This window comes from Salarias fasciatus, chromosome 18 (genome assembly GCF_902148845.1).
Source record: "Salarias fasciatus chromosome 18, fSalaFa1.1, whole genome shotgun sequence".
Taxonomy (NCBI): domain Eukaryota; kingdom Metazoa; phylum Chordata; class Actinopteri; order Blenniiformes; family Blenniidae; genus Salarias; species Salarias fasciatus.
The window spans coordinates 28,648,911-28,675,216 of NC_043762.1; the positions used below are offsets into that span (position 1 = coordinate 28,648,911).

The 26,306-nt window shown below is 48.0% G+C and overlaps 2 protein-coding genes across 2 annotated transcripts in view; both read right to left on the bottom strand.

The window, feature by feature from the left end:
• The window catches only part of st6galnac5a (ST6 (alpha-N-acetyl-neuraminyl-2,3-beta-galactosyl-1,3)-N-acetylgalactosaminide alpha-2,6-sialyltransferase 5a), a 46,490-nt gene extending 42,139 nt beyond the window's left edge, over nucleotides 1-4,351 (bottom strand). Inside the window, exons 1-2 of the mRNA XM_030115474.1 lie at nucleotides 4,218-4,351; nucleotides 3,402-3,611 (exon numbers count right to left, since the gene is read on the bottom strand). Coding sequence (XP_029971334.1) covers nucleotides 3,402-3,611; nucleotides 4,218-4,232 — 225 coding nt within the window. The 5' untranslated portion in view covers nucleotides 4,233-4,351. The remainder of the gene's footprint in view (nucleotides 1-3,401; nucleotides 3,612-4,217) is intronic.
• Nucleotides 4,352-20,882: 16,531 nt separating this feature from the next.
• The window catches only part of st6galnac3 (ST6 (alpha-N-acetyl-neuraminyl-2,3-beta-galactosyl-1,3)-N-acetylgalactosaminide alpha-2,6-sialyltransferase 3), a 63,792-nt gene continuing 58,368 nt past the window's right edge, over nucleotides 20,883-26,306 (bottom strand). Inside the window, exon 5 of the mRNA XM_030115477.1 lies at nucleotides 20,883-25,961. Coding sequence (XP_029971337.1) covers nucleotides 25,772-25,961 — 190 coding nt within the window. The 3' untranslated portion in view covers nucleotides 20,883-25,771. The remainder of the gene's footprint in view (nucleotides 25,962-26,306) is intronic.

Consider the following 26,306-nt stretch of genomic DNA (forward strand, 5'->3'; position numbering starts at 1 on the left):
GACCTACTTATTGTGGGCGGGGGGTGATGGCGTCGTGATGTCGGAGGGGGAAATGGGCGTGCATCGTACTGTACAGTATATAAAATGTTTCACATAAGTGTGATCGTGGTTGTTAAGTCGTTACTCGGCAGGGAAAAAAACATGGAGGAAGATCTGTTCATGAAAAAGACTTGGCGTCTTGATGATGGCCGTGCGTTGTTAGTGGAGTTTAGGAGTGGTGGAGTATCGCCACACGTCGATCTATACAGCTATGAAACCATGCCTGAGGTCTATCATCTGAGAATCTACCCTAAAGAATTTAAGGGTCTGAAGGATGTTATTGAAGAATTTATTGATTATATTGAACGTGGTCACAGCCGTGAGCGTGTGCTACTCAGCTCTATGCCTGCAAGTATACCGACATGGACTGATCGTAAAGTTCGTCCTCTAGCTGGTACTTTCATGGTGGACTGTTCCAGATCTCACAGCTGGTTACTGGTGCGATTTCGATTTCGACGTGATTTCCACCCTGAAGACAGACCAAAGACGGTGATGGAGAAAGAGCGCTACTACCCGATTCAGCTGGCATTCAAGGTGACAGACTTCCCACAGCTGCGTGACCTCTTACAAGAAATCAGGAGTTTTTTCAACGAGGAAGAAAGGAAGCAAAAACAAATGCTGTTGGAAAAGAGGTTGACAAGACGGCCTGGAGATCGCCTTTCAGAGCTAACTTTCACTCGGCACGTAATGCTAGATCCGTGTGTCGCATTCGATACACGGATCTAGCATTACGCGCCGAGTGAAAGTGGGTAGTAGCGCTCTTTTCCTCTTTTCACTGATACGATCGCATAGCGGAAAGGTCGCGACATACCGGAAAAGGGGCGGGACTTCGATTTTTCTGGTATTTTTTTGATGATTAAATTTACGTGACGTCACTCAAAGTGACAGAAGGGGGGTTCTATATTCTCTGCCGCTTTTCAAAGAGCTTTGATACACTCCAGTGTGGCCACCAAAGGAACGGTGGACTTTCACAGCCGCTTCCTGGATTTTTACTGAGCGTGCTGCAGAACTGCTGGTCAGCATAACTCCTCATGAAGCTGAGGGAAGTCAGCATATTGGTCTCTGGTCCTGGAAGCAGGCTGCAAGGCGTCTGGCTCCGCTGGGCCTGGGACCCGGGTCGCTCGCCCACCATCGCCTCTCATTTCCTGTCAGCTCGCCACTCTCTCTGAGACAGATTAAATGCTCCACAACTTTCATTTCCAAAACGAGTCCTCGGGCTCAAGGTATGAAACTCAACCTGAGAAGCTGCCGAGCGACGGGAGCAGCAGAGGAGAGATTAAAACAAAGCTTCCGTTTGGTCACCGAGTGTCTGTTCTCAGCGATCTTTAATGACGAAATCCAAAAGGATTCGGGGGGAAAAAAAAAAAAAGAGAGAGGAAAAAAAAGTCCCAGCTAATAAAACAAGTGAGTGAAAATAGACAAGGTTACACAGATCATAAAACTGGAGATGATGAAAGGATAAACAGGCGAAACGAGACAGACACAAGGACAGAGTGGAGTTTATGTACTCAGGGAGGGAGAGGGGGAAAGGAGGCACAGCTGGCACACACACACACACACACACACACACACACACACACCAAGGGATGAGACCAAGAGACTGAGAAGACAAGACATAAAGCTGCTCTGAAGGTGGAAACATAATCTGCAACAACAAAGAAACTTGTTTCCTCCAGGCGGCGGGAAGGAGAGGAGCGTTCTGTATATACGGGACATTTCACCTGTCAAGAGCTCCAGGGAGGAGACGAGGGACACAGAGTGCAGATGACATGTTCCCTCTGCGCTGACGTCTCTGATCAATCACACCACGGCCGTGATAAAGTTGAGAAAAGCTGATGTGTGGAGAAGAAACGGCGATGTCCTGCTGCACTCCCTGACCTGACGGAAAAACTAACATCGCTCTCACAGCTGGGCTGAGAACTCATGGCAGGAAGATGAATCCAAACATAAAGAAAACTTCAAGCAACAAGGAGCCATCCAGGAAAACACAGAGGGAAGGAAATCATGGACACACCTAATGAAATGTAAAGGGCAGTAACAACGTCAGTGTGTCGCATGTCAGAATCACTCCGCCGCCACACATGGAGTCGCCATGGATACTCGAGAGAGCCGCACTCGGTAGGAGCGTGTGCTCACAGGGAAACGGCGGCCACCCTGAGAAAAGAAAACCGCCGGCGAAATGCTTCAGCCACGCATCGGAGAGACTCCACCCTTCATCGCCAGCCTCCAACCTCCAGACTCTCCAGCTGCCCTGGTGTTTCCTTCAGGAGGTTCTTTTAGCAAACCGGCGACTTTTCCTGTTGATGAGAGAGTCAGTGGAGTCTGCCAGGTCCTTCCAGCTGTGGCATGTTTTTCACATTCGTACAGCAACAGTTTTCCTCTAGAGCCGGCAGCTGGCTGCTCAGTGACTCGGATGCAAATCCAGCCAGGACACAATCCGATGACTCCATGTGTGTTTTCCAGGAAACAAGAGCGTCTTTCTCTGAGGCGGAGCTGGCAGCGCCGCCGGCCTGTCATTCCCGTCCCGCCGCAGATGGATCGCTGAATGGACTGACTGGACACGAGCCCGGCGGCCGCCCGGCTCGGGGGCCGGAGGAGCCGCCGCTCTCTTTATAAAGACAATCAATCCACTGCCGAGATGCAAAATGACCACAGACCTGAAATGATCGAACGGAAACGAGAAATGACACCGGCGGGACGCAAAACGACTGCCGAGAGAGGAGGAGTGACCCCGGACAGATGTGAGGCCGAGGAGAAATCCAACACGACCACCGAGGGCAGAATGATCACACAGCCTGGCATCAAGCACATCCAGAGGTGTAGGGATGCTTCTCAGTCTTTTACCCACATTGAAGAATAATTTCTTCTTATGTTGACTAAACGGAACCCCTCCCGAGGTGATCACGTCTGATTTCCTTGCAGATGCTTCGCTCCCAAGTCCTCTCATCGAGTGTTTTCCCCTGGCCTGGCGAGCGGGTGGGAGTCGATACACCCCTGCGGTGACGTCAGGGTTCACCTGGCCGCCGGTCTCCCGGGTTCATCAATTAGAGCGCCAGAAAGCAGCCGGAGCTGTTATTAGTTACGACAGGCGGGTATCGAGCGTGGAGCAACGGAGCCGCGGAAAATTGTGATAAATGACAGAAGGGAGGCTCTGCCTCTCTAAAGAGCTGTGCAGATAGACGGCTGCTGGTCATTAGCAGGAGAGGAAGTGTGTGTGTGTGTGTGTGTGTGTGTGTGTGTGTGTGTGTGTGTGTGTGTGTGTTTTAAAGTGTTTCAGATGGGAAGAGTAAGGCTGTCATGCAGAAACAGGCTCCTCGGTCCTCACAGAGCACTACAGAGTGGCTGTCCACACCGCCGCTCACCTTGTGGTCGATGATGCCGCTGTAGCCCTGCAGGGCCGGGGGGTGAGGCTTCGCCGCCCCGACCGAGGCTCCGGTGGGCCGCCGCGGCTGCTCGTGCTGCCGGGCGCGAGTGTCGTTGGCGTCCCTGGAAGCGCCGTTGAAGCTGCCGTTGTAGACGAGGAAGAGGCTGGCGCACAGGAGGAGGACGAGGAGCACGGCCACCCCGTGACGCTGGTGGACATACACACACACACACACACACACACACACACAGGGATCAGTCCTGTTGCACCAGACTTTGCTCGACCCTTCCAGACCCAGCTGACTGTCAGTCCCAGTGAAGAGCCTTCAGCCTCATGGAGATGCTCTGCACAGCTGGAGGTGTACAGATGTGCTGCCACACCTCACAGAACAGTGAAAGTTCATCTGAGAAATGTGTAAATTCTCCTCAGGCAGCGGAGGGAAGAGGAGCTGCTGGCTTTAGGCTCGTCTGGAGCCTCGGAGTGAGGATCTGTTGATCTCTCCAGCTTCATCTTTACTGTTAAGACTACATTTACCTTAAAAAAAAAACAAAAAACAAAAGAAAAAGAAGAAAAGGTCTGTGAATGAGAAGCCAAAGCAGACAGATGAGGCATCCGGCGCCGTGCGGCCGCGGAGCTTAGCGGCAGCCAGGGCGCACAGCTGGAGGTCCATTGTTCGGAGCCTAATCTCTTGATCCCGCTGTAAACAGCTTTACGGCGACTGGAGCACTTTCCAGAAACAGCCCGGAATCCACAGCCTGACACTTTCCTGCGGGACCACAGAACAAACAAGCAAGAACAAGCCGGAGCGCGTTACCATGGGGGTCTTCATGTTGCTGCGCGTGTCACGGCCGCGGCTCGGCGCTCGGTGTCATGGTCCCGCGGTCCCGCCGTCCCGCCTCATAGGCTCGGTCCGGTCCGGCTGCACGCCGCTCCTCACAGCCCGGCCGCGTCTCCAGACTGGAGCTCCGGAGCGGAGCGGCTCACCCGGAGGAGAGAGGCGGCAGAGGCTCTCCGCCGCGCGGCTGCCCGGTCCTAACGCCTCCCGCTTCTGGACGGAGCGGCGCAGCGCGCGAGCGGCAGAGGCGCAGCGCGCGAGTAATTAAAGAGCCTCCCTGCTAAAGGGCGATGAGGATGTTCTGTTTCATGCTTATTTCCCACAGAGCGACAGGAATCAGATGGACCCGCGACATGTCGCCTTTAGACGGCTGCTGCATAAAACATGATGCTGCTCTCTCTCTCTCTCTCTCTCTCTTTCTCTCTCTCTCTCTCTCTCTCTCTCTCTCTCTCTCTCTCTCTCTCTCTCTCTCTCTCTCTCTCTCTCCCAGTCATGTTTGTTTTCAACACTTGCCTTCAGTATTTAAAAGTCTTTTTGCACTCCAGGCTGTCTGCAGACTTCCACTTTATTTCATTGAAATATGATATATTAGTTGTTATATGACTTATTTAAATCCAGCGATTTAGCAGCACAACTCTTCATTACTAGGATAAGTATAATAAATTTAATGAATCACACTATCACCAACAAAACACTGCCCCCAGTAAGGCCACTTGCACATTGACAAGAAGTTTTTTTTTCTTTTTTTTAAATATTGCATGAAACACCTTTTGCCATAATTTCTGTTCAACAATCACTAAAGTGTAGTGCAATATTTTCCATTTAAAGGTTCCATTTAAACTAATTCTGACCTATACTCAACTGAAATTTGTGAAGTTATCAAGTAATACTTCACAGATGCTTCACGTCTGCCTTCTGGTGTGAATTGTTGATAGAGTTCTCAGCTGAAGCCCCGATGACTCTCAACAGGAAATGATATGACACATCAATTACAGAAACATTCCTCTGCTCCACTTCAGCACTAAACTGAACTGAAGGATGGTGCGTCAACGCTACAGCCGCGTGCAGCTCAATTTATGGCATGAGGCATGACCAAACAGCCTTATGTAGAGTGTGTGTGTGTGTGTGTGTGTGTGTGTGTGTGTGTGTGTGTGTGTGTGTGTGTGTGTGTGTGTGTGTGTGTGTGCTGTGGTGACACAAGGCACTAGTGGAGATGAAAAGCTGCACCTCGTGAGAAGAATCATTGAATTATTTATTGAAGTTGTGTTTCATGGGCGTACGTGTGTGTGTGTGTGTGTGTGTGTGTGTGTGTGTGTGTGTTGTATGGCTCTCTTTCTGTTTACACACGATGCAGCTTCTTCTTTGTGGAAACATAAACCAAGTTGTTATCTGGAAGACCAGCTGAATGCATGTTTCAAGGCTGGACTGAGAAAAGCTGTACCTGAGAGGTGATCAGGTAAAACAGGAAAAAGAACCCAGCTGGACATCAGGGACGCTGTGGGGAAGCCGTCTTCATTTCCAGACAGTGTGTTTTGTCTCCACACAAGCCGTAGGCTGATCTGAAATTGCAGCGCTAACTCACAGCAGTGAAACACAAAATCTTTTGTTTTCTGTTTTTGTATCGTCTACGGATAAAACAGCATCAATCACCGTGAGAGGAAATCGATTCCGTCTCCGCTGGGGACAGAAGGAAGGTGAAGGTTAGGGCAGGAGGAAAGCAAGCGGTCGTTCTGCTTGAGGTAAGTGGAATGAAGGTAATTAATAAAACACTGTAACCCTTTGTCTTATGTTAAATTCTCCACCAAAGACAACAGTCATGAGCATAGTGGAGCCAAAACAAGAAAGATGGCTTGTGTTAGCAACATGATGTCAAGGTTTGATTTCCACCTTTAAAGTCTCTGTTGTAGCCTTGAAGTCGTGCGGTTGACATCTAGCAGGGAGCAGAAGGCGATCAAAAACACAAAATGAATCATTTCTGTTCCACATCTTTATTATTAAGACGTATAATGGAGCCAGTAAAGCTCCGAACCTGCCTGACGTGACGGTAAAGTCATCAGCAAAACCACAGACCGCTTGTAAGGATGCAGAAAGGCAGGCCTGTGTAATGAGAAAATCAACCTCAAAAACATAATGCTCTGTGGATGGAAATGTTGACGCTGAAGCCTGTAGTCAGAGGAGGAAGACACAGTTTGCAAATTAGCTGAAGGAATGAATCAAAAAGTTGGAAAAGAAGGAGATAGTCCTCATGTGTCTGTACGTCCTGCACAGAGGAGACGTTATTGCCATGAATGCAGAAACATTACAAGTCAAGCTAAACTACAGCTCCGTTCACTGTAACGAAGAGTTACAGCAACGTGTCTGACTGATTTCCAATGGTGATAATTAAAAAAGGAATAGATTTTTCTCTCACGGGGAAAATAAAGCTTCTCGATTTATTGATTTCTTCTTCAATTTTCCAGCTTTCAGTCCTGACTGACGCCACAAAGCACCTCGACACATTCAATTCAGAGCGAAGCTGCGGAATGTCTCACCCACATTCACCACTGATTGTGTGTAATCTGCTTATGAAACAAACACACACACACACACACACACAGATCCCCCATGGGGGATGCAACACAGACTTCCCAGAAGCAATAACTCACATCAGTGTTGGGAGAGATGTGCAACAGCACAGCTTAAGGTTGGAAGGTTTAACAACAATAACAGCCACAAGAGCTGTTCCACCGAGCGCTCGGCTTCAAAGGAGACGCTTGTTGTCGGGCTCTTCCAGGACGTGTGGACCTTGGAGGCCGTCGCAGCAGAAAGATGTTTGTATGGATTCCAACATCAGCAGCCACATTCAGACTTTTACTGCTTTCCTGCAGCTTCAGAGTAAAATTCAAATATTGTTTGTAATAGAAAAAAATGTGCACTGTTCAGCCACACAATGTCCAAACCCCTTCAGAGCAACTTCTCAAGGGCTCAACAGACGACACTGTCGGTTTTTATTTCCACGCTTCCTCTTGGGAAGCAAAACTGAAAGTGTGAGAATTGTCTCAACAAGCACTTGGTAGGAAACAGGACTTTTACAAAGCTCCAGCAGCTCTTCTAGTCCCACAGAGCGGCTTTGTTTCTGAAGTCCCCTGACAGCACAGAGCAACTCTGCGAGCTGGAGAATAATCCCAATGTGTAGTTAATGTGATCATGAGCTGTTTGTGCCTGATTCATCTTCATAAATCCACGCTGAATAAATGCGTTTGCTGGGTGATGCTTCGTGCTCTTTGTTGTCGAATTTAATACTTCAGGAAGAATTTCAATGAAAACATGTTTTTTTTTTTCATTCTTGCATCACCTTGGAAATACTACGGCTACGATTAATACAGCTCCGACGTAGCGTCGGTGTTGATGAATTATACATGAATCTTCTGTAAGATAAAAGGATCAAACCTCCAGTGTGAGTTTGTCAAAGCTGTTATGAAGCCAGAAGCAGAGGAGTCAGTAAACGCCGCTGCTCCAGTCAAAGTAATAATGCACCTTTTTTTTCTTCCCCCTTTGCAAATGTGATTAAAAATCTGCTCTTGTAATTTTACTTTTTCAAACATCCAGAGACCCACCGGAGAAAATGTGCTTAAAATCTGAAAGGGGCTCGATTCACGGAACTTTAGCAGAGTCATTTCTGGAAAAAAAAAGGGGAAAAAAAACCAAGTTACATGAGGGTTATTCATGCCGATGGCTGCTGTGTGGGCGGCTCGGGTCTATAGGAGCTTCTTTACCGTGACCGTCGGTCATACAAATTTAAAATGCAATCACGGTGTGAGCGACCCGGCCTGCCAGCGCCAGCCGCTGCTGCGGCTGTTGATCGATTCTAATGGATCTCGTAATACTGAGGTTACAGTACCTCAGAGCCTGATTGCCAGGGCCGGCTCCACGCTGATTATGATGATGATGATGATGATGATGATGTGATGATGGTGGTGGTGGTTGGGCTGCTACTGCTGATGAGGAGGAGGAGCGTGTGGGGCAGGCGCTCATTGTTGAAGGGTTTCCTTCCAGAAACATGCGAGACAAGTCAGACTGCTCATAGCCTGCTGCATGGCCGGCTGTCCCGGGTCGGCCCGGGTCCGCCCGGGTCCACCTGGGTCCGCCCGGGTCCACCAGGGTCCATATATCTCCCCTTTATGAGCTGCTACAGCTCCTGATCCGGCCTCTGATTAATGAGTGAGCGGCGCTCCCCGCGGTGCTGCAGGACGAGGACCTTGACAAGGAAATCTGACTGGCTTTTTGTCCTTTTCCATAATTAGAGAGTACATCCAATTCGCCCCGTTCATTACCCCTGGGCCCCGTGACGAATGATGAGCGGGCCTGTTTTAATGCAGCCTCGCCGGCTGGCTCGTTCCGGCTGGATGAACAACACTGCTTATGAGTGGCGGGGAGATGAGGGATGGGAGATGCATCCACAAGATACTTCAATTATTAAATTATGCTAAATCATGAGGGGGGATTCTTCTTCCTCGCATCCTTCTTGGAAAATAGCTGCTTGTGTATCGCCAGAGGGTTTAACACACGGGGATGATTTAAAAGAAGACAAAAGTGACTTTGAATGCACTGGCACACACACTGCAAATATCATAAAGTCGCTGGATGATCCTGCAGTAAATCCTGCCTTCCTGAAGGTTATGATGTTGATTCAGCTGATGCTTCGGCGGATATCGAACAGCTGCTGATAGATGTTTCTGTTTTGTTGACCCCATTTATTGTCTATCAATAGAGGGTGAGGTGGTTCATGAGAGGGTTGAATAATTTAGAAGAGCTGAATCAACACCATTAGTAGTCTCGTGTAGATTGTTTTTATGAATGTTACTCCTGAATCTTGCAGATTTATGACATTCACCATGTAAATTCCACCACTTTTTCAGATGTATCACTAGACATTTTTATCTGGCTAAATGTAGGCAACTCGTATTCTTCAGTCTCCTCTACTCATCTAATCAAGCAGCCTCAGATAAGAGCAAATGTGACTTTATAAGAAATGATGTTCTATCAGTGTCTACTAAGATGCTGTTGGTGGTTTACTGAGAAAGTGACTTCTTACCTTCCAGAGGTTACTGCTGATCATTTATTCATGCTCTGGAGTCATTACGCATTTGTAATAAAGTACTTTCAGAGAATCATCACCAGACTCAGCAGCTTTCTTCTGTGCTATAATGATTTCGTTGTTTTTAGGCCTCAGCCATAGCTTCATTCACATTCACATTGAGATGATTTATTGAAAAACACACGCTGCACTGGAGTCGAATGGACAACAATCCAAAGTGTGAAGTCAGATTGTCATGAACTCACATGATGCTGACTTGTTCCTGCAATCTGCCCCCCCCCCCCCCCCCCCCCCCCCCCCCCCCCCCCCCGCCGCTCAGCCACAGAGGCAGAGAACATTTTCACTGTGACCTGTCCCACAGTCTTTAAGAATTTAGCAGAATTTTTCAGTTTCTGCTAATTGATTTTCTATTTGCAGAAAGATTAAAACAGCAGAAACCTCAGCAGTCAGCTGTTTTCCTTCCTAACATTCACCTCAGTTTTATGTTTACCAGTGTAAATCAATCACACTGATCAATACACTGCATTTTCAGTTTCATTACAACCGTTTGTAATACGGATGGGGACGTCCTCCATTTGTCTGAATAATACTGGTGAGGTTTTTTAAGGAAAATTAAGCTACAAAAGACGACAGAGGTCCATCTGTGTCACTCCATCGTCTCATCGTGGAAATATTCACTCTAAGAAGGATGTAAACAGGAAATGCGTTTCAGCATCAGTGCACACGTCTCTGAATCTCCTGTAAACAACTTTTAATTGAATAGCAGTATTTGTACGATACATACAGAACACTTTTGCACAAAACATCACTGCGGTGACATTTCCTCTGGAAATCATTAATCCTCACATATTCAAATCATGTTGTTTGTACCAAACCCTATTTTTAGCACAAGCAGCGCGTGCTGCTCTGGAGGTCCCGTGGGGTCCTCGCTGCCGGCGCCCGCCGCTCAAAGACACTTTTATCGGTTTTTAGCTTTGAGTCGGAACTGAGATGTATCAGACGTCTTTCATCTCCGCAGGAACGCCGGACCGGCCCTCCGTTTGATCGATAGATTGTTAACACATAATAACAGCTGGCAGGCCGTCGGGTCGGGAAGGGAAGGATCGTTTTAGCAGACGGGACAAAAACACAAACAACACAAAGCCCATTCAGGCTGGACTGCAGGTAGAGAAGAAAGCAGATAGAATTTCCAAGTCTGGATTCAATCACCAGGAGAATTCATAAGAAAATAAAGTCCAAACAATATTTAATCCGAGCCTTTACCCAGTAAACCGTGGTCGTTAAGGCACAGTGTGTTCTCTTGCTGTGTATTTACATTTAGACGCCGTCCGCCGGGGAATTTATTTGTTTGTCGACTGCAGATGCATCTGGAATAGGGTGTCCTTTGCTCCGAGCTGGCCTTTAATTAAATTGCTCCCTGAGGCATGATGGGAGAGGGAATCTCGTTTCAGGGCTGAACGGGCCACGGAGTAAAGAGGGGGACCTGGCGCTCCGAGGAAGACGGGCTTTGTTGTTGTGCGTCTCTGCTGGAGGCGAGACGAGCACTCAGAGTCTGACCGGGAGCGCCGCCGCCGCCGCACTTTAGAAACCGCTCAACCTCCAAGCACACATAAAAACTGTATTCGGGAGATTTTTCATCTGATCCTCAAAGCCACCGTGGAGATGTTTGATTTGCAGTCAGCCAGCCAACATGGCCACAGACCAAATAGAACAACAACGGGGAAAAAATATGCTTCTGACAAAGGAAACGGGCCGGGGAGCGCTCGTGTCTTGGCTGGTGAAACACTGCAGCCTTCATCGCCTCGTGTTTCCAGAAGGGAAAAAAAACCAAGAAGCAGAAATCTTTATATATGATGTGGAGACTCAACAATGCAGCTTTTAATGTGGAGATTAAAACTTCATTTCCCATTTTCACATCCAGTCTCAGCTAATTATCATTAAAGAGAAAGTTTTTATCTGACATCATCAGCAAGTTTCAGAAGTAAGACGTCTGTGTCTCAGTGAGAAATGCATAAAAGCAATGAAGTTGCTGACAACAAAGCTCAGAGACATTAAAACTCCTCTGGGATGATTCATGATCTGCTGCAACAAAGCCTTCATATATTTGTATTTTAAAATAAACTGGATTTCATCTTGTAATTTTTCACTGAGGAGGAGCTTCTCCCAGATGTGCCAGTGGTTAGCACTGTCGCCTCACAGCAGGGGGGTTCACTGTTCAGTGCCAGTCAGTCAGTGTGGAGTTTGCATGTTTGCCTCTTCCAATACTCAGTTTTTTTCTGCTCAGGTGGCAAATCAGAAACTTCCTGTTCAACTCTGTATTTCTGTATTACAAACTAACCTTGACCTTTAATCCAACAGTAATTATTATTAACAATCTCATCCACACAAAGGCCGCGTAGTGAAAGCTTCTGAAGTCTGACCTGAGCAGTGCAGAGCAGGCTGGGCCACAGTCTTTGTCCTGTTCTCTTCTTTCCTAGATGTATTTTCTTTGTTGCGTTTTGCTGCTTAGGCAGTATTGTGCGATGTAATATATGCCATCGCTGCAGCCTTTATTGCTTATTTCAGCTGCAGCGCTCAGTGTTTTTAACCCAGTTCAGCTGAAGAACTGCAGCTTCCCTCCTCTCTGTTAATGCCACCTTTTCTCACAACGTTGTGCTAGCTGCCATTAGCGTGTCCATACGCGGCCCCAGCTAATGGAAATTCACATTTTGGTGTGGCTAAGTGCTTCCTCTAAAGGGCCGCTCCCATTTTCTGCCCCATCCATTTGAATGTTTATCGAAAGCGGTGCTGAAATCCAGAGAAAACTCCCCCTTGATGGCGGCGGTTGGGAGCTAGATTACAGTTTGTGTCCAAGGTAATTCCAGCAGTCAGAGACGTCCTCTCCATCCTAATTTATCTGCGAACAGAACAACCTGGGCTCCTTGCCGTCCAGGCCAGAGGGACTGGAGGCCAGACGCCCCTGGATGAAGCCACGCTGCCTCCTGGAGCTCGGCTGTCTGAGGAGCAGCCAGGAGTCCGCCTCCCGCTTCGGCTGGATGAATAACGGCTAATTACCTTCCTGGAAATGACTGTTTATCTGACTTTATGATCTGACTGTGTGCCAGTTCGTCTCTGTGTGTGTGTGTGTGTGTGTGTGTCGGCGGCGGCTCCTGACCCACCAGATGCGTCGGCTGTGAGCGCTGTGTTTGGTCGCTGGCGGCGAGCCAGCGCTCCCGCTCCGCTGGCCTAATGTAAACGCTCCGTCTCGTCCCCCGAGGCCGCGGGGGGACACACTCGTCTGCCCGACATGCCGGAGGGGTGGCCTCCCTGGGTGACGGGGGAGCGACTGGAGGTCGGGAGTGAAGGACTGCAGAACACGGAGTCTGGAATCATTCACAGAGCCGTCTGAGATCCGCCGCTCCTCTTTAAACGGTCGTGACTCCTGCGGCCACGGACCAGAATGTGGCAGTCAGGATTTTTAAAAAGTCAAATCTTTTCCGACCTCCCCGAGCGTCTCGCTCTTTGCCGCTCTCAGCGGGACAATGAGAACAGCCTGCAGCTCGTTTTTCACGGCAGAAACATCCCGTCTCTGTATCGGAGTGAGGAGAGCTGCTCTACTCTTCTCTGCGACTAGTTTAACCGAACTACCGGCCGCTGGTGGTTCAACTGGTTCGGTTTCTACGTCAAGATAAAATGTGATCCACAAAACGTCAGACTATGTGCTGAACTCAGCAGGCAGAAGTGGAACATGCTGTATTGAAAGTACTCACCTGGTTAAGTTTGCTGAATCAGTCCATTAATGTGGACTCACGGAAACACACTCACACTTCATTCATACTCCACATTTGATAAGCAGGAGTGGAGCAACAGACCGCCATCAGAATCCGTCGCCTTAAACTTTGTCTAATTTAAAACTGTTGTGTTTACAGTTTATAAAAATATGACTTGGGACAAGTTTTAAAGGCTCTGTGTTCAGAATCACCGTGTTGTTGTGGGTCTCTGTGATTAGAAGCTAAATTAGAATGGAGTCTGTCATTAGTTTTGTTCTAATGCAGAAAAAATCTGGCGTTGTCTGGCTCAACCAACCGCTGAGAGCAGTTTACATGTTCAAGGCACATTTCTCAGATAAATATAGTCTATAAAATGTTCCTTTTCTGAAGAAAACGCAGGGTAAAAAGGGTGAGTAGCATTTGAAATAATCAGTGTTCTCAACAGCAGGCTGTACTTTTAAAAGGAAGCAATCAGACTAGCTGGTAAAATTGCAGTGGTGGACTGTCAGCTTGGCGAACGTCTTCGTTTTATAGCCTTTCTCCTGACTGCAGAAACATGTTTGAACAGAGTTCTTGGACTATCAAGTGTTGTTTCGGTTGAAGGAACCTGAAGCCAGGAAGAATGTCAGGAGCTTTGATTTATGGGATAGGATGGGAGCGGGGTGGAAATGACCACGGCGTACATCTGAAGAGCGAGGAGGACCACCTCCACACACACGGGTGTGTCTGGTGTTTACCGTGTTGACTGCTGCCGCCAGAGGAAACTCTGCCCTAACGCCAGTCCAGACCTGTTCCTGAAACACGACGGCGCAGACGCTGCTTCAGCAGCAGCCTCAGACAACCTGTTCTGGAGGAGAGGAGGAGGATGGAGTCTGTGTGCAAATAATCATGTTTGGTGAGGAAAATGCATTTTCATCTTAATGTTTTTATATTTCTGTGATTTTATTCCGTTTGTGCGGTGTAGCTGTTATTTAGGGAAGCTTGTGTTGATCGGGTTTCTTGCTTTAGACCCTGTTGATGTAACATTTCAAGAGAAAACACATCGTTTTAGTGTTTTCTTTTCAGAAAACACAGCAACATCCTGAAGATGAAGTCCATTTACATGAAATAGGGAGAAACGATCAAAATAATGTAGCGAACATGCCAGGCTAATAGTTGGTTTGTTTTTAATGCTACAGACACACACACGCAGAGAGCAAGACATGATAAACATTAACAATAGTGAGCACACAGACATCCGGGACAAATGACCGGGCTGGAGTGCATTTCCTGTGACGACGATCTCCTCTCCTCTCTCTCCAATGCGCTGAAGCTGTGAAGTGTGTGTGTAATAGCAGCGTTTCATAAAAATGGTGTTTTCCCACATTTCCACCGAGATAATAGTTGGACAGTTTCTCCCTCTTTACAAGGAGACGGACAAACTTCAGCTTAAACGGCGACTTTAATTTCTTACTTGTCACAACAAAATAAAAACGTTGGCTGTCAGACCCGGCAGGCGGGTCTGGGATCACAGTGTCTGCACGGAGCAGACGGCCGTTCAGGAGCCATGAATCTCTGTGTGTGCTTTCTGAAGTGTGTGTGGATGTTTGTGGGCGCATGATTGGTGCGACTGGTTTGGACAGACACTTCTGAGCGCCCCTCCGTCTCTGCGGAGCGAGGATCCCCAGCGAGATCAGTGCTGCCTCGGAGGACTGCCGGCCAGGCAGACGGCGGCGTTGCTCTCGTGTGATGTGCGATCAGGAGGAGGACAGCGGGCGTCTGCAGGCCGGAGAATCCGCTGTCCTCGGTAACGTGTTTCCAGCAGAGCGGAGACTCATCAAGCTGCCCGCGGATCGGATGCTAAAACTTCACCGAGTTGGCGAGCGCAGTCGGCGACGTCTTTCGAACATCTCCTCCTGCTGCCTGTAAAATCGCCGCTCTGATGATCGGAGGCAGCTCTCCGGCCGCCGGCTGACGATCAGCACAGCTGGCTGGTGCAATGTGTCCGCCGAGCATACCGTACAGCGTGAGGCGCGATCGCTTTCCACAGCTCTCACATGAGGCAAAGACCGATTTCTCTGGATGTGTCGGTGGAAACAGAGGACTGAGGATCAGCTGTGGCTCGGTCAGTGTCCGCAGGCAAGACACCCAACCGTTCGGAGGCCTTCCTGTGGGAACTGTTTCACTGAGGCTGGAGTTTCTCCAGCTACTCTGGTTTCCTGCCCCGGTCTGAGTTTCTAACGGTGTGAGGGGAGGAAAAGAGCAGCAGAGCTTTCACCACCTCTTCAGCAGAATAAACAGAACATGAAGCAAACCGGGAGCTGCAGGCCGTCATCTCTTTCTGCTGAAGCACCGTCTGCTTTGATTCACAACAAAATATTTAAAAAGCCAGTTTGACATTTGAGAGAAGCGCGGTCTTTAGCTCTGCTGGTGAGAATGAGACAGAAAGATCAATACGCTCTGCACGCCGCCCGCAAACCTGCCGGGCCTGTTTAGCATAAGTGGAAAGTGTGGCGTTAAACAAGAACTCACATCGACGTTGTTTACTGCGTCTGAAACCGTTTCTGATGGATGGATGATCCAACTGGTTAAAGGACTGATGAAATATTTGAAATGTTTATTTGAATGAAATTGAAAACACAACTGTTTACTGTCAGGAAAACAGGACTTTTTGTCTCAATAGTTTTTACTTCAGCATTCTTTGTATCTATATCTATAAATCTATGAAGAATTATCATCAATCAAGGGATTTACTCAAAGGGAATGATAAAGTTTCTTATCATCTTCCCTTCAAGTCTTTTATTAGGTGTCCAAAACATTAGAGAGGCCGCTCATTTCTCCTGCAAACCTCAACAATCAACATGTGATTTAAGTAAAACATGACAATTAAACGCAAAACTGAATCATAAAGGTCATTAATTTCCTTTCGTCACTCACATCATGTTTTGACAGATGCCGAAGCCTAACGAGGAGTTGTTTACTGAGACACACCAGCTCTGTTCTCTGGATGTCTGACGTTCCTCTCATGACGCCTCACACACTCCGGAGACGTTAATAACAGGTCGTGGAAGAAAGCGGCCTTCAAAATGTAGACGGGTGTTTTCCACAGGTTGTTGGAGGTGGCAGGTCGTAAACAGTCTTGTTTACAATGTTGTTTACAGTGTTGATGCCAATCTGAATGTGTAATTATAGGTGTTTTTAAACTGTACAAAAATAAGAATAAGCTGGCTTCAAGTGTCTTTACAGATAAATACAAGATTTTAACTGTGTAATGTTACAAATTCAACAACCTTGTAGATGTTTGAGTGTAAAAATATGATTTTTTTTTTTTTTTATCATTTTTGATTAATATGTGTTAAATGAAGTCCCAGTTAGATGACACGATTTTCACGTGAAAATGTTTCACGTTTGAACTTTCTGAGCATCTCAGGTCTCTGTTTCCATGCATCTATGACACTGAAAGTGCATCTTTTTGAAAACAGGTCTAAAGGTGGAACTTTTTGGAAACGCTCCAACTCTGTCATTGTGTAAATGAGGAAAACGCAACTTTCCGGACGCGCTCGGGTCTTCGTGCTGACTGCGGAGACGCTGCTGTGCATGCCCACCGCCGCTGTAATAAATAGTTCTTCTACACATGTATGAGCAGACGGTTGTGTTAACAGGGCCGTGGTAAATTCTGTTCACATACCATGAGTGAAGCTTCTCATTGGTCAACAGCGGGAAACTGTGTGTGCGCCGCAGCGCTGCCAGGAGGGAAAACATCTGAGGTCAGGAATATCAAGCAGGCATTATGAAAAGAGGAGCTTATTTCCAGGAAAGTTTGATTGTCACCGAGCACTCCCCTTCATCCGCATGCACCTTGAAAACAGCTGACGCCTCCCTGTAGCAGTCAATCACGCCTGTCTGCTGTCACACACACACACACACACAGTAGGACGTCATCTGCATAAAAGCACACATGCATGGAAAATGAATAAGGGAAAACCTGCTGCTAATGTATATGGGGGAATATAAACAGGCGTCAGAGGGGGTGATTGATTGAGATGAGCAAAGATAAGACCTTTTAGAACAATTCAATTACCTCCAGGCCCTCAGGAAACGGAGGATGTTATAAACTTTGATTACATCAAGGTTGATGAAAGGATGGGAGGAGACGGTTGTAAACAGGAACATTAACGGAGACATTATTCAACTGGAGGTCGTATATTACACAAACTGAGCTCAAGTTGATGTCAAACACTTATATCTGCTATTAGAAGGGCTTGAGATACTGCGAGAACTACCGAAAGAGCTCTGACAAAAGCGGCTCCATTTCTTTAGGTGATCAAAGCCACGGGCCACTGGGATATATTGTTAGAAGTCCTTAAGAAACCTGTCTGGACTTAATTAAAGCTCTATGAACTCCTCCATGTTTCCTGCATCTCACAGTGTTATTGATGATTTAGAAAGTTAGCAGACAGAAAGCATCAGGCTGGCGCTTCAGCCCAGTCTCTGGTTCATTCCGGCTCCAAACTGGACTCACGCTCCGAACCGGCTGGCCTCGCTGGGACCTGAGAAACGCACCAATTACCTGGATCTGGCAGGAGAGCCGCCAGCGCTACGCCAAGTGGACAGGAAGGAGCGCTCGCTTCATCCACGTCCTCGTGAAATATCTAAAATGACATCTGAGAGTGCAAACAAACAAACGAATAAACAAACTTCTCGCAGCTGGAGCCCGGCGTCGGCGGCCGGCGCTCGGGGGGAGGCGATGCGTTCGGAGGGACTTCGACTTGATGCTTCACGGTCCGGACTAATTGGCTGCAGCTGTCAGCGCACGGCGGAACGGTCATTAGAGCCACGGATCAGTAAAACATTTGGTGTGAAGCCGACAGGGGAGTCGGCGGAGGAAATGTCAGAAACAGGTGTAATTAGGTTCAATCATTTAGTAAAACAACGTTGACACAAAAGGAGATTTGGACAAGTAGAACTGCCCCGAGGCTCGGAAATGACCTGAAATTTAAATCAATCCAGTGGTTAATAAAAGTGGATAATTCATATTTAGACCAGTGAGAGTTACAGTAAGAATGAAGTCACAGTTAATGACGGCATGTACAGAACCTGTGAAGGCATGAGATGAAGAACAAAATGACAGAAACAGCCATCTGACGAGATCATGGATTGAACTGAAGCTCAGAACGTCACAGATATGGTCTGTTCTGGAGGCTCCAGACCTTTCAGGCCGTCTCAATCAAATCTACTTCATCTTCCCAGATTCAGAACAGAACATTCAGAGGCTGATTTTATAGTTTTCATGAACCAAAGATTTAGAATAAACTCACAGAAAACTGAGCTGCAGGAATCTTCATTTAAAAAAAGGCTCTTTTTGCTGCTTCCTTTCTGTCAAATACTCATTTTATGCTGCAGCTGCTTCGATGAAGAGATGAAAACTGGGAAAGTGTCAAAGATAGAAACGTCATTGCTCACAAAGGTGGGAATTTCCCAACCAGAAAGTCAAAACAACGATCAGATTAAACGCACAGGCTGGATGTTATTTCAAATATGTTTTACGAGGCCATTTTAGTGTTGTCATTGTAACAAGTCTTTGTGTCTTTCTTGCCACCTTTTCTTCTTTCGCCCGTCCCTCACGTTTTGTGATCACCGCCGTAAGTGTCCCTGAGCTCCGATAATGGCGCCTGCTGCAGCACCATCTGGCCCCGGAGAGCCAATCCTCCTGCAAATATGCTCCAGAGGTCAAACGCTCCCAGAGAACAAACGTGCAAACGCTAAACTGAAAAGAATGCCAGTTGTCTCATTGACCTTGTGCAGTTTAGCTGTGTGCGAAGCAGAAAACACTAATGTGTGCCAGCTGGCCGCAAAACAGCAGAAAAAAACAAGACAGAGGAGAAAATTAAGTAAATATGGGGTCAGACTGGGAATGATGTGAACTGCAGCTCAGGACTGGAGAGTCTCTTCTCCGCTAGTTTCTCTGTTGTTGTGAGTTCAGATTACATCCTGTCCTGAGCGGCTCCACCCTGCTCTCTGAGGAATGGCTGCACTGTGCAGCCGCACTCAGCTATTTGGTTATTAGTTAATTCATCAGCCGAGTCACTGCGCCGTGCCAGGCTCTCATAAAGAAGACGGAGGAGCCTGCTGATTTGACGTGGCCGGCTACCATCGCACACTCTGCTTTATTATCTCCTGGATAATCGGCATGTTGTGTCGCCGACAAACACAATGGAGCCAAATCACATCGTGCTCGAGTTCCGGGCAGCGAAGAGAAAGTGAGCGTGGACGGATGGATGGGCAGCTCTCCGAGGCGGATCTGCTATCGCCAGCAGCATCTTTAACAGCGTGTTTCTGTTTTTCTGTGAACGCGGTCTCCGTCTGAGGCCTCACGACGCTCCGCTGATCCCATAAAGCAGCGCTCAGGGCAGCGAGGGGTCACTGCTCTTTTCTCGGCTGCTGATAATTCTGTGTGATTCTGTCTTTTACCTCTGCGGTAAAGAATGATGGATACAAACATCTGGGGAGGCTAAAATGTTTCTGCATGACAGCTCCAGCCATATCGCCACGCTAACAGCATCTCACTCTTACCTGGAAAGAAGAAGAGGCGTTAAAGGGCCGATGTCTCAGCAGGATCTGGAGAAACTCAATCATGCATTTATCTTCTGGAGGCTGCAATACTGGAACACTGTCCGGGAAAAGACAGCGGAAGCTGTTTCTGCTGCTGGAGTCCGAAACACAGACCTGCCAGACAGTTCACTGTACAGAAGTACGACGGGTCTGTGCGGCTATGAATGGTTTAAGCTCGTTATAAATGTCTGATCCCCTTTTATAAACCACTCAAGCCTTTCAGTTCATTTGGATGGAGTGCTTTTATATGAAAGCCGGCAGGATTCTGATAAAAACCAGCAAAAGGCCCCCTGTGCTCCGTGCCACAGAACGTTTGGTAAATGCACCACTTCAGGCTTTTATGCTAACATTTTAACACAAGTTCAGGTTGTTCTCAGCTGTTTCTCTTACCAAACGAGAGCACCTGGTGAGCAGCGGTTACTGTTGATATTCCACAGATATTTACCTTTATTTACCTACAATTTTAGGATTCTTATTGAAATACTTATTTTTGTTAACAGAAATGTAAAATGCAGCTTTGACTGAGTCGCACTGCGAGGCTTGTCGGAATTGTGACGTTTGCTTCAGAAATCTGTCAGAATCCCCAAAAGCTGCTGCAGCACCTTTAATTTCCCCGCCTTAATACTTTATTCATCACTGTGGCGTGAAAGCCACAAATGTGGGCATTATTATTTGAAAGCGGCGTTCATTTATGCAGAGGTAGAAGGGCTGGACTCAGCACATCATGAACCTCATGAGACGGCGGGTTTCAGACGGCAGCGCCGCTCGGCTCCCGCGGCTCCTCCTCATGCTGCTTACTCAGGGTCTGGTTTGGAAAGGAATTTAATCACATAAAAGAGTTTTAATAGGTTTTCTTTAATCCTCACAAAAAAAAAAAAAGACACAGAGGACAGAATGTACGCCATTAAAAATCAAAACATTCCCGATATAACCAATTTCAGCTACGTAAACAGCAAATGACTCAAAATGACATATATCCATTAATTCTTCTTCTTTTTTAACAAAATGTACATTATAATGATCTGCCGTGATCCATGCAGCATGTGGACGTCGTTCCGCCGCCCAGCTGGCCGTGTTCGCAAAACTCCTCTTTACATGACAGCCTCAGTGTTGTTTTACATTCACTGCAACGCAAATGCGCTCAAAGATACACATTTCACAAGGACACTTAACCTGGAGATGAGACGGCGACGTGCACACAACGTGCCACGACACACACACACACAACCAGACGATGGAACCATGCAGTCGGGAGGAAATAACAACACGGTGAGCTTTTTTTTTTTTTTTGTCTTGTTGAGAATAAGAAAGCACTTTGAGAAAAATGGCAACGATGCTCAGGAAAGAGCCGATTAATTCAGTGCTACATTAAAAACTTAAGAGGTGTTGTGTGGCGTAAGCAAAAATAAAAAAACGGATCTCTGAAGTTGACGGTAATTCTCTGGAGTGATCACAGTGAGAAAGAAAATCATGAGGGCATTTTAGACAGCGGGGGAATCTGAAACACACATTTTGTGTTGAGCAGACATTCGAACAGACACATAAATCAAACACTTTCTTTTCCAAAAGGGTAAAAATCCTCTGATTTGCTTTGGGACATTTTCTTCCTTTTCTGCATTTGCAAAAACAAACAAATAGGTTTCCTGACTGGATGACAGAAAAAGTTGGTTAACGTCAAACTACAGAGAATGACAAGAGGTCGATTAAGAGTCGGATCAACAAATGACCCAAATTCAAAACAAAAAGTCGAAGGAATTCCAGAAAAAAAGTGTGCACAGAGTTTCAGGGAGATGTTTTTTTCGAGGGAACCGTCCCTCTGCCGGAGCTGTCTGCAGGACCGAGGACTCTGCAGTCTGATTCTTACATGCTGTTTTGCTTCAATAATTCAAACGTGATACATATTAATAAGTGAACTTCAGCCGCTCTGGTGGGAGGATTTAGTTTTCTTTGGAACAAGTCTTCCAGTCTTAAAGCTAGAAACAGACGTCACAGAATGGATATATGAAAATTAAGACAAATTCAAAACAAATGTTTTCTCTCTCTCGAACTCTGAGCACACTTTTATCCACTGTGAAGCGACTGTTCCTCCCAGACGAGTCACGGGGGTCTGAAGAAGGCCTTTTCTTCATATTTCACTGTATAATGCATTCTGCTGAGAACAATGGAGTCTGTGCAGCAGAAAATAGCAACGGCTGCTGCCTGAAGCAGCAAAAGAAGGAAAACAACACCTCACTGTGAACCACTGCATTAAAACAAGTAGAAGGCAACCTTTGTTGAATTACAACGAGGACGATGGACGATGCACGGAACGTATTCTGAAGACAGAACAAACGTCCAGAACGCCGCTCACATGGAGCACTGGGGCTACTGGTGCAGACGGGCTACAGGAGAGGTAAGAGCGACCGGTGGAGAGCTGCCAGATGACTGCACAATCACAGGCGTACAGAACATGAGCGCTGATCATGTAACATGCACGGCATATGATACGAACCCACACTTCTGCATCTACGGCTGGTTTCCCCTCGGGAACAGGAAATCCTGAACTCCTCCTGCAGCCCAGATCTCGTATTCACGCTCCGATGCGCTACGTGCCGCGCCATGCGGCGGCTGTTCTGATACATCCCACCTCCGGAGGTCCCCGGGGAAATCGCACCGCTGACCCCGCCTGTGTGTCGGAGCCGCTGAATTTCAAACGGGGAGTTTTTCCATCGTGCCGGTGCTCGGGTCGACCTGGCTGAGTGGCGACGAGCGACAGAGTGAACGTGAAAACGCACAACCTGGAAACGGCGTTTTGCTGATTTGAAGGTCAAAACACGTCAACATTTGGGCCAGAAAGCTGCGTTTGAATTCAGAACGAGCCTTCGACAGCCGTCACAGGGCGAGACTTGGATCTGGATGCGTGAGATCTGGAGCGGCTGTATTTTAATCCACGACATATTGAGCAGTGTTTGTGAGGGGGTGCGATCTGGAGCGGTCCCGGCTGCTCCATGTGTTCCCCCTTCTGCTGAGCTATTGTTTCAGTGGGGAAATACAATCTATCTCCCTTCCACGGCGGTAAAAGCTTCTCCACCAGCAGCCGGGACAAAACACGTCCAATCAGAGGCTCCGGTCTGCAGGGCTCGCCACTTTTCAATAAATAGCCTTCCTGCGGCGAGTGGCGAGGAGAGACTCAACCTTCTGGTCGAACATCCAGCTTATAAACATGCTTAATAAGATGGTTCTGATAATGACAAATCCTGCCTTTGTTTGCGGTTTTAGGAATTATTCTCAACGACTTGGTAAAAAAAATAGACGTCCTGTGTTATTGCCGTGTGAAGTCAAAGTCAGACGTGAAGAGACTGAGATGGAAAAGGAGCCTGAAACACATCAAACCCCGCAACGCGTCGGGATCGTGGTGCATTGTTTATCTGCGGAGCTTTTGTTCTGTTTGACTGACTAACCTTGGTCACTGAGAGCGGAGACGGAGAGATTACGGGTCCAGGCGTCCCTGTTGGACATCGACCCTGTGGGACATCGTCCCCTTCAGCACGGCGCTCCACTGCATCTGCTCCTTGACGGCGTCTAATAAGTGTCTAATAAACCAAATTGCTCTGTTTGGTTTTACCTCTAAATGAGGCTTTCCAAGTGTTTTATAAGGGAGGAAGTGCATTTGCAGTGTGTGTGTGTGTGTGTGTGTGTGTGTGTGTGTGTGACGAGCGGCACGGAGCACAGCGACAACAAACAAAACTTTTAAACTCAAGGTTCACCGAGTCGCTGTGTCTCCTTCAGGCATTCAATCAGGCTTTATTGTGCTCATCTAACACTAATAGCCGCGGAGAGAAGTGTGGGAGGAAAAAAAATATTTGGACAATCTTGTTCTTTCAAGGTGCGACAGCTCTCTGTCTAACAACGACTGTTCCGGAAGAGAACTCCGTCACCGGCTTATCTCCAGCACTCAGATTTATGCTGGCTCTGAAGGTACAGTATGTCATGTTTTAGTGTGACGTGAACTTAATGGAAGCTGAAACATGCAGCAGAGTGAGACCAAACCACAGCCTGAACGCCGCCGCAGACACGATTTACGGAGGGGCGCGCAAGAATACAGGGGGTTCACCTCCTGAGAACTGGTTCTCCTCTTAAGAGTCCAAAAACACATATTTAAGGTTATTCTGTGAGCCTGAAGCTCTCTGTGTTCATGCTGTGGTGGACTGGAGCCTGTCCAGATGTGTCCAGTTGCTGTTTCTTTAAGAAGTCCATTAGCAGCTGTAAATGGTTTTTATGAGAGGCCAATGAGCTTTCACTTTTCTGCTTTAATAGAAATACTTTTTATCTCACTTCGAGCCTTTGAAATACGGAAGGTTTTGAGGATTAGGCCAACAGTGACCCTGCTCTCCACGGAGAACACAGAAGCCGCGAAGATCCAGTGACGTCTAACCTAACCTTGATTTTATTTCTGAGAGTTTTGAAAGGGAGATTCAGAGGCCCATGGAGCTGAAATTGCTCGTCAAATGAAACGTTTTGGAGGTATGGGGCGTGTCGAGAATGAAGGAGTGAGTGCTGGACGGAGCTCGTCGCTCTGAGAGACGCTGGAGAAACTGTATTAAGTTAAGCTGCAAGTTATGGAGATTGTGTGTTTTAATCAGTTTGGTTTATCTGTTTATATTCAGCCCAGTTTCCATGTTTATTGACCTGCAAATCAGCCATCACTGCTCAAAGAGAAACGTGCGTGTGTGTGTGTGTGTGAGTAAACGGCGCTCTGCAGCTCGGCTGAGCTACATGACTGTGGTCAGGGACTCTCGCCTGCGTTACAAGTGTCTGAATCCTCCCAGTCCTCCCCTCTGGGCCACAGCTCCGACCAGGACACTAATCACAGCCTGGAGGCGGGGCCGAGGGGGTCAGGGTCACCGCCAGGACCTCCCAGAACCTCCCAGAACCTCCCAGAGCTCCGCAGCCGCCGGCGCAGCACGCCGCCATTTATTCCTCACGCTATGCAGCGGCCTAAACCAGCAGACGGGCGCGTGGCGTCCGGAGGCGAATGGGCGGCCGTGCTCACACACTGACGCTTCACACGAAGAGGCACGAAGGTGCATGAAGATATGAGCAAGAGAGAGAGAGTGAGAGAGAGAGAGAGAGCGGAGCGTCTTCCTCTGTGTCCATACGATGAACTGCAGGCACGAAATGATCATACAATACAATTAACGTCCAACGGTTTCACTGCACATAAATCCCGCCTCTGCAGGGTCACATGACCAGAGTTCTCCCATAAAGACGGAGCTTCTAATCGCACACTGCTCACGTGCTGCGACGCTCGCCATGGCACACCGTTAAAGAGCTTTAGGAGCTGATTACTGCAGAATAAATTAGCAAACCGCCCTGGCACCGAGCCAACACCGAACACCTCTTAATATTCATTTCCCCTCATTAAAACAAACACACATAAACAATGTGACATCTTGGAGTTGTGCGGTCCAGACCCGCCGCGGCTGATTCCCCCATCGGCTCAGGTTCGCCTCCAGAGTTTGGTTTTTTCTCAGGCGACCTTGTCTGCCGGAGCCGAGGAAACGGAGCCGACGTGCATCTGCCTTCAACACTGCGCCAGTCAGAGATGACGGCCCGGACGGCGGCGCTCGTTACAGATTAATTACAGCCCGGCGGGGGGCAGATGCAGGGGAGCGGAGAGGACGGGACTCGTGCAGCGTCCCGGCCGACGGGACTCGTCTCCTCGTCTCTGCGGCGGACGGCTTGTTCTTCGGCGGCCGTCACGGGGGAAAAAAAAACAAAAAGCTCCTCTGCAATGTGTAACGCCTGAAGGCATCCGAGTCACTGAGGTCGCTGCCAGTTTGACGGACGCCGGCAGTCTCTCTGTCTGTCTCTTAGTGGGAGCCCTTCCTTCGCTGGACTCACAGAGCAGCAGATGCATCGATCAGTCAGTGCAGAGCGGCGAGCTGCGCAAACATCTCCAGCTCTAAAATTCAGGAGAAGATTACTTAAAATTCAAGAAATGGTCTGATGGAGCGTGCTGATTGGGCAGGCTCCGCCCTGAACAACCTTCAACAGATATGCTGTGGATGTGACTGCGGTGGACCGCCGGGCGTCGGAGAGGAGCCGCCCATGAGCCGAGGGCGCCGCCGCCGGGGTCACGACAGCTGCCACGACGGGTTGAGGAACTTGATGGGGTGGACCTTGGCCCACTTGGCGAAGACGCTCTTCTCCGTGACGAAGCGGTGAGCGCCGCGGGGCGCGTTCTCGTGCAGGTGGTACTCCGTGCACTCGTCCCGCCGCCCCGTCTCGTAGTAGTGGTAGGGAACCTTCCTGTAGTCCTTGGACCTGGAGGGAGACCAATCAGATCAACGACCAGATCAACCAGCTGCAGCAAGAACAGATGTGTCCAGTCATGTTTCATAAAGACAGCGAAGAGCTGCGAGCCGCGGCACTCTGAATGGAGCGACTTTCATTTCAGGACAAATGTCCCGGTTTTGGGAAACGTCGATATAATTGGTTCTGAATATCGGAGGCTGTTCTGAAATTGCTTTTTTGCTGTGTGTGCGTGACGTTCATCTAAAGTTTCACAGACATGAAAACAGGTTCCAGGCTCCCTATTCGGAAGCTTCCACCTTTCTGCTGCCGATTCCTCATCAACAGTCAATGCAGTTAATTAATGCCATTAACAAA